Genomic DNA, 8,429 nt, shown 5'->3' on the forward strand with positions numbered 1-8,429 from the left:
TTAAAATAGGGATCCTGTGCCCATTTATTTTACAATAAGTGCCATAAACATTACTGAACTTAGATCAGAATAAACATAATAGAGAATTGGGTAATTTCTAAATGCAATGTTGCCTATGCACAGTATATTCAGCCAAGACTCCGGAGGTTTAGAAATCTTTGTTTCTAAATATTTAAGGCTTTTTAGTATTGCAAACAAACAAGCACCCGGCAACCCCTAAAAACGAGCTTCGGAGACGAGGAACCTTGCAGCCAACAGAGGGAGTTGCAGAAAGAGGCACTCTCGTGCTCCGGGCTCGGAGGAGGAGGAGGAAGTAGAATTGCTGAGCTAATACAAGGGCGAGGCTGGGAACCGGGAGGCTTAGGCGGCTGCTGCTACCGTCGCTGCAACCATGGAGGAGTTTCAACCCCGTAACGATGAGGTAGTGCAGTTCTTCTTTCCCGCGCTGGTCTGCAGGAACCTCCGAAATCCCGTTTCTTTTCGGGGTAGATCTTGTTCGATCGTGGAGCGCAAGGCCGGCTTTCCCAAGCCCCGCCAGGCGGGCTGCGAGGCAGGCTCGCGTCACCTCCCTTCGGAGAAAGATGATAGATCTCTCGGCATAACAAGACCGGTCGAGCTTTTCAGGCCCGCTCGTTCTTGAAGCTTTGGGCAGCCCCACGTTTCTCCCTAAGCCAGTGAGACTTTATATTTAGGAGCAAAACAACAGCCCTGAAGTATCACGAGGACATGTGTGTGTGTGTGTGTGTGTATTTAGGAGCAAAGCGACAGCCCTGAAGTATCACGAGGACATACTCTGTGTGTGTGTGTGTGTGTGTGTGTGTGTGTGTGTGTGTCTGTCTCTGTCTGTGTGTGTGTGTTAGCGCGCGCGCCTTTCGGGGATGGAGGGGATTCATCAGCATTTTAATTTGTCTATGGGGGAAATTACTTCTTTGAATTCTCAGTAGTCCACTAAACCATTTTTCCAGGTAGAGAGTTAAGACAAAAGTCTCACTTGCTCTACTTTGCCTTGCTTCGTTTATATGTGTATGTGGCACCATTCAGACATGCTGCCGCGTGTATTTCTTCCTTTGCCCTGTATATACACAGATTTGGATTTAGGTATTATGCTAAGATGTAATTTCCTTCATAATGGTCTATTGAGAAGACTGCAATTGACTGACTTTATATAATGTACTAAGACATACGCCTTTGTTTACAAACCGAATTGCTCATATTTTAGCATTTCATATGACTCAGTTCAGTGGGAAACACAGCAAGCTTGATTCTGCTGTTCATTTCTATTTTAAAATGCTGGATTTTAAAATTTCTTTTAAATAAATTTCTTAGATTTGGAACACTACCATGACTTTCTCATCAATCCCTTGCATTGCGACAAATGCAACATTAATGAATTCTTGTGGCTCACATTAGTGAATTAGTGGCTCACAAACAGATCTTTGATGTTAAGGAGTTGTACTGAATATTGATACTACATGCTTTCTGGAGCATCTTTTCCCCTCTAGATCTAAAGCGCTTGCACATGTATTATTCTCTAGGACAATATACAAGTTTTAGTTTATGATTTTTCAAGATAGACATAGTGAAATTAAAAACCCAGCTAAACAATATATTTAAAACTGCATTTTAGTAATATTATACATATTTGTTAGATATAACAACTTGGTTATAGTATATGATATTATGCTTGGTTATATATGTATTATATGTTATATATGTATTAATTATATATTATTAATTAAATTAATAATATTACCAGTATGAATAAAGATTATGACTTTTGCATTTGAAAAAGTTGTATATATATATATATTTAAAAGTGTCCTTTAAATTTTTGTATTCTGAAGTTAATTGATATGCTGTACTGTTTATTTAAATTTGTATACATCGATGTGCACTTAAATTGGATGAATTTTGGTAAAATATTAATAAAATATCTGTATGTTTTTATATTATAATTACAGATGATCTTTAACACTGAAGAAGCCCACAATATTATTAAAGATGTGAGTTACATTTATGCTTTGGAAATAAAATACATTTGATATGTTTTCTTTGAATCTCTATTAAAAATAGAAATGATAGATATCTCTTACAGACTTGGGCTATAGTCCTATATGCATTCAATTTGGTGTATCATTGAATTTTTGGAAATAAATATAGATGTGGTGATAGCCCTACTTTGCATTCAAATTTAATAGATGTTTCAGGTTTTTAACATTTTAATATCAGGACAATGGATTGAATTTTAAATGTCTATGAGTGGAACTTGGACATCAGAGGATACACACTAGCAGAAAGTTATTTCTGCGAATTCTGTTTCCTGTAGCTTGCTATACTCTCAAACTAAGGTATAATTGGATGTGGGTGATACCCTACATGCGAGGAGAAAGATGAATTGGTGAAAATTGTTGTTTACCCATTTAATTTGCAGAATTGTGTGGTAGATTGGAGATCTTTCTTTGATTGGAAAACTTCCTTTGGGTCAGGAGAAGGCTGTTCAGGATCTGAGCCAATTATGATCAGCATTACACAGCAACAAGTGTTCTGTTGAATTCTTTACTGGTAGTAATATGCCTACTTAATTGTTTTGTAAAGATGGCAAACTGTGTTTCTGGTATTGTGGTGTAGCCTTTTCTTGTGTTTAACTAGAAAATTGAATCTGTATCATATGATGTTTACAACTGTACCAGAGCAGCCCAGCATTGTGAAAACAAGATGGTGCTTTTATTTGTTGCATTAATATGTAAATTCAACACAATGAGATATTTTAGACAGGTTGAGATAACACTTGGATTATTGACTGATTGCTTTTGTAAATTAGACATTTGAGTTATTTCCCATTCATTATATGAAATATTTACATTTATATTTCTATAAAAGTCTTGTTCTTTTACTTTTTCTTTTTTATATATTTGTTTTATCATAAAGAATAAAATACAATGTTTTCTTTTTCAGTGCATAGAAGGTGTTCTGGGCAAGGCAGATTATAACCATGACAATGTGAATAAATGGACTGCAGCTGTCGTAGAACAGTCTCTAACAAATCTGGTAAAACTGGGAAAAACATATAAGTATATTGGTAAGACATTGTGAATATACAGTACAGTACTCTGGGTAAAAACTAAAGAGCATATACTAATAGCTTCTCCTAAGCAATCAGTCAAGAATCTCTCTCCAGGTGTATTGAGACTTCAAATCTATAATCAAGAAGACATATTTAAAGTGATGTGGAATTAGGATTTAACACTCATTTACCATCAAGCAGAAACAAATATAAAAGGAGCAGGAGAAATGCAAAGAAAGAGCTTTGCTAATCTTTTTTGGCCAATATTACCAAATTAAGGGATTACAGGGTTGTAAAAAAGAAGAGTTTTTTAAAATTATGTTATAGAGTAGAATATTTTAAAGCAGAAGCATGTCCAGATATCCCCAGTGAATATGTTTAAATCAGTAATAGAGCTGTAGAAAACCCAATTTTTGTGTAGCTGTCTCAAATCTGGTATTATCTTGTATTACTTAATTTTGTTGGACTAAAGTATTCGTAGCCAGTGGTCTCATATTTTTAGATATGCTTAGATGCTGTGCCTTTTAAGTGCAATAGTGATTTATTTTGCAGAAAATTAAAAGTACCAGGAAGAATTCTTTGCTGAAGGGAAAGTTAGCTGGTTTTATCCTCATTGGGTTAATTAAAATCTCTAGAATTGATAATGGAAAGATTTTTTTTAAGGAGTAGAAGAAATGAATCTCAATTTAATTTTTCTGAAAAAAGAACTTAAACTTGTAGCATAATTGGGATAATTAATTGTTGGGGGAAGATTTTCATGTAAACTTTGCCACTGTAATGATGGAAGCTTTTCTTCTAGCTGGGCTTTATCCCCAACTCCAATGAAATCTTCATTAGAAAAGTCTGCAAGTTTGAATAATTTATCAGTTTTTTGTTTTATTAATTAATGCTGAATTTTTGTTCCATCCATTAGTGACCTGTGCTGTGATGCAGAAGTGTGGGGCTGGTCTGCATACTGCAAGCTCATGTTTTTGGGATACCACAACTGATGGTAATTATCAAGCTGCAGCAAATAAAAGCATCAGTTAAATTATGTAATGTAGACATCACTTCAATTTTTAATGAAAGTATATAATGAAAAGTGCACAAAACTGCAGACCATAGGCATCCTGAATCAGCTGAAATACAACTTGATAACTCCCATAGTGTACAGATATTGCTAGTGATTGAAATTAAGGTTGTTTGGCTAAACCCTGAAACAACATAATTGGAAGTGATGCCTATGATCTGCAGTTTTATGCAATTTTCATTGTTACAAAGATTGGGTTCACAATTACATTAGTCTAGAGCAGACATGTCAAACCCGCGATGTTACGTGATGTCGCACAGTGTATTGGGATGGTTTTGCCATTGCTGGTAATGGGGTGGGCGCGGCTTCCGGATGACATGTCTGGCCCGCGTGCTGGCAGTTTGACACCCCTGGTTTAGAGTTTTACCAGGATTTATTGAACAAATCAGAGTTGGCTGTCTTTACACAATTTGTTGAGCCCAAACTAATAAATTGTACAGTAGCTTTACTGTGATTTAGTGCATGGTTTATATCGTAACAAAAGTTCGATTGACAAAATGTGGTAAACCTTAGCATCTTTTGGTTTTTCTGAATCTCAGCTTTCTTTTAGCCTATCCTAAAGTTCACTGGTTTATGGTAGGCATGCATTCTTCCTTTCATCCCAACTTACCCTAACAAGGTTTTTGTGAGGTAAAATAGGAAAGGCATTAATTAGATTACTTTGACTTGTAAGAGACCCGTAGAATCTCAATCTATGAACGAACAAACAAATAAAGCGCATCACAACTTACGCTGTATTGGAACCAAGGTCATGATATCTTAAATATATGAAGCAAGGCTGAAGAAATTCAGAGATACTTTCTAAAAAACAGCACAGTCCAATATGACCATGAAATAGATGTCTGTTATTTCCTGTGGGTGAATATAGGCTATAAAATATTGGTTAGAGATTGCCATTTTGCAAATTGAAAGGTATCTAATCATTATTTTTCTTTAAATCCATTACAGGTACTTGCACAGTCAGATGGGAAAACAGAACAATGAACTGCGTGGTTAGTGTCTTTGCTGTGGCCATAAACTTGTAGCAAAGATTAAAGATTGTAAACTGGGTAAAATAAATCATCCCAAAGCCTTTTAAATTAGAAATTATGAAATACTCAGAATGTACTGTAAGAATTATGAAACAGATACTATTAAGTCTGAGGAAAAAAGGAAATGTGCTTTTAAAAATGTTTCTGCAAAAAATGTTTATATTATTCTAAAGCCTTTTTTCTGTCAGCTGGGAGTTGGCTATATACATACATATATATGCTGATTTTAAAAGGCAAACATTTGAGTATGCTATAATTGTATGTTTTGTGTTTCTGTCCTGCAAATAATAATAATATAATTATTCAAAAACAAAAATATGCTGGATTATCAACAATACTTCACATATAGGTAATTAGGAGAAATGCTCGGAGAATAAATTATTTATAATATATCAGAAGTTGACATATATTTTGCTTAAGTGACAGATCTTAAGTGTTTTGGAACGAGATTTTTAACCTGCTTCAGGACTTCTGTATTTCTCAAAATAACGACTGATAAGCTTCAGCTTGATTACTGAAATTTTGTGTATTCCGAGAAACTGGCACAAGAGAGAACTGAACTGGGTCTCTTGAGAACTGATCGAGTGCCATAGAAAGCACACCATTGAAGGATTCCGTGGTTGTGCTTTAAACTTATATGGAGAAAAGTTTCCACAAAACAGTAAGTTTCAAAACCTATTATTTAGGTTTTGAAAACCTGTTTTTAAAAGTTATGTAGTCAAAAGATATATACAGTAAATGAACAGAACAATGGTAAACAAATTTTAAGAGTTTTTTTGTTACTTGTAGAATGCAGAATATCCCCCAATACAAAGTATATATGTTCTTCTTCACAGGGCATGAATATTTTATAAGTGAATGTAGTTTTCATGCTGGAATTCACCATGATGAAATTCTTAGGACTTATTTATAAAATTCAGACAATCTTGTATAGTGTTGATATTGATAAATAGTGCACAGCAGCGTTCCCCAGCCTTTCTACTCTGCAGATTGGCAGGGTGGTGGGATGGTTTCTTGCATGTGTGCCACTTTTCACAAATGCAGCTTTGTACATGTATGGGCCACGGGCCAGGGGTTGGGAACCCGGGTGTATAGTATTGCTGCATCAATAAAAATCATGGAAAAATAGCATTGTGATCTTTCAGGCAGGTACTGAGGCACAATTATGCAGCTATTATGTTACCTGTTTGTTATATATTTTCAATTCTTATGTTTCTAAGTAAGGGCCACCTTTTCTCCTTTATGTCCTTGAATAGCATTGTGCCTTAAATCATTAGAATAATATTAGAATAATATTTCATATATTGGACTTAAAAGGACACATTCAAGTGTGGAAGGAGGCTTTATATTTTAAAATGCACTTAAATATAAGTATGAGGCTACAGAACAATTAACAATAGTTGTGCTCTGTTCATGTTTAATTGACAATCTCTTGAACTTAGTAGAGTTTGTTTCCAAATAACTGCTGCTTATGTTTGCTTAATAGTTCTGGCATTATTAAAGTAAAGCTTATTTGACAGTAAATTAATTGAAAACCATGAGACTAACTGTTAAGGAAATATGGACAAAATCAGTAGTATTTATGATGCTTCCTAGGTCTAATAAACAAAAAAACATCAAGGCAGTAATTCCATTAAAGGAAAACTGTAAAAAAATTAAGCATTTCTGCAGATATATTTGTTTCGGGAACTAGTATTTTAGCTTTTCATGCACTTACTGTGTTGTTTAGAAGGCATTTGAATCATGAAACCAAACTCTTATTTTGGCCTTTTAAAAATATCAGGTTTAATTAATATTGTTGTAAGATTTTTAGAAATGGTTTTTGACTAGTGCAGTGAATTTGGTTTTATATTAACATTATTTAAAGCAGGGGTGTCAAACTCAATTTCATGGAGGGCCGCATCAGCATTGTGGTTGCCCTCAAGGGGCCGGGTGGGCGTGGCTGGGGTGGGCGTGGCCTACTGGGTGGGCATGGCTAGAGTGCATATGGCCTACTGGGTGGGCGTGGCCAGCTCTACATCATTCGCATCAAGGGTGCCTATGGGGGCCTGGGCAGGAGTGGGACAGATCTGAGGGTCTCTGGCAGAAGGAGGGTCTCTGGGCCAGGTCCAAGGCAGCGGGGGCCGTTCCCTCACTCTTTCCAGGATGGCTTCGCGGGCCGCATGAAAACACTTTGCGGGCCGGATCTGCCCCCCGGGCCTTGTGTTTGACACGTCTGATTTAAAGCATCAGAATCTTAATATTTATAATGAATTTGTTGCAATTTACTACTATTAGCAGTATAGCCCAAATGATTGTTATATAATCGAAGGTGAACCTTATTTCTGAAATTAGTACATATATCTGCAACACAAAAGCCAAAACTATTTCATTGTATATCGTATCACAGTTCTAGATTCATTCTTTTGCTTTTATTCTTGTGATAAGATGTTTTAATCGCTTTCCTGAAGTAGCAAAAGACAATCTGGAAGTTTTATGAAAGCTGCAAATATAATAGACTCCTGTTTGCATCGTGGATGAAATAAAGACTGATTTCTTTCCAGAGGCAGTTATCAGCAAACAAAAGTTTAGCTGTTTTTATTATGTGGTGTATGCAAATGATGGACTAGAAAAAAACACTATGGCAAAGTTGAAGGGAAAAGAAAATGAAGGCAGTGGGCAGAATGAAAATGGGATGAAGGTGAGTGAAGGAAGACTACAAGAGGAAGATCTTTGAAGACTACAGCAGTACTGGATGATAATCTGTTTAATCTGTTGGACTATCAACTTAAATCAGAGAATTACACTTTTAGAAATATCTCTCTCTCACACACACACACACACACACACACAAACATGACCACCTTTTTTCATAAATGAGAATATTTTGATTGGATTTCATGTATTTATAATGTATCTTAAAAATCAATTTTGCTGTCAACTTACTTTATATACCGAGATTCGGAAATTCAAAACTGACAAGATTGCACTATAATTATATTGATATTTGTCTTAAAACAGCTACATTTTGTTTTTACTTAAATAAATTATATCTGCCTTAGTTGTCACTTATGCTTTTTTAAATAAATTAATGACATAATTCTTGATTGGGATGTGACTTTTTCAGATTATTTTAGGCTTTTTTTGATATTTTGGATTCAATCATTTCCTAATATTAAGAATTATTCTTCACCTAATATATATCCACCGTTCTAACAACTTTCTGGAAGGTTTTTCTGCAAATTGGCCTTATTGAAGAGGGTTAGGGTTAGGGTGGCAAGAGATG

The 8,429-nt window shown here is 35.3% G+C and overlaps 1 protein-coding gene across 2 annotated transcripts; it reads left to right on the forward strand.

Moving 5' to 3' along the window:
• Window positions 1-308: 308 nt before the first annotated feature.
• On the forward strand, window positions 309-8,204 carry DYNLT3 (dynein light chain Tctex-type 3). 2 transcript variants are annotated; one of them, XM_083362916.1, is made up of 6 exons: window positions 309-421; window positions 1,962-2,003; window positions 2,956-3,079; window positions 3,978-4,055; window positions 5,082-5,125; window positions 7,592-8,204. In XM_083362916.1, exons 1-6 carry the CDS (start codon window positions 392-394, stop codon window positions 7,598-7,600), a joined length of 327 nt encoding a protein of 108 aa, XP_083219042.1. In that variant the 5' UTR covers window positions 309-391; the 3' UTR covers window positions 7,601-8,204. The 2 variants fall into 2 exon arrangements, with proteins under 2 accessions (XP_083219042.1, XP_083219041.1); XM_083362915.1 differs by lacking the exon at window positions 7,592-8,204 and having other exon boundaries at window positions 5,082-7,067.
• The last annotated feature ends 225 nt before the right edge of the window (window positions 8,205-8,429 follow it).

This window comes from Vipera ursinii (genome assembly GCF_947247035.1).
Source record: "Vipera ursinii genome assembly, chromosome: 4".
Lineage (NCBI taxonomy): Eukaryota > Metazoa > Chordata > Lepidosauria > Squamata > Viperidae > Vipera > Vipera ursinii.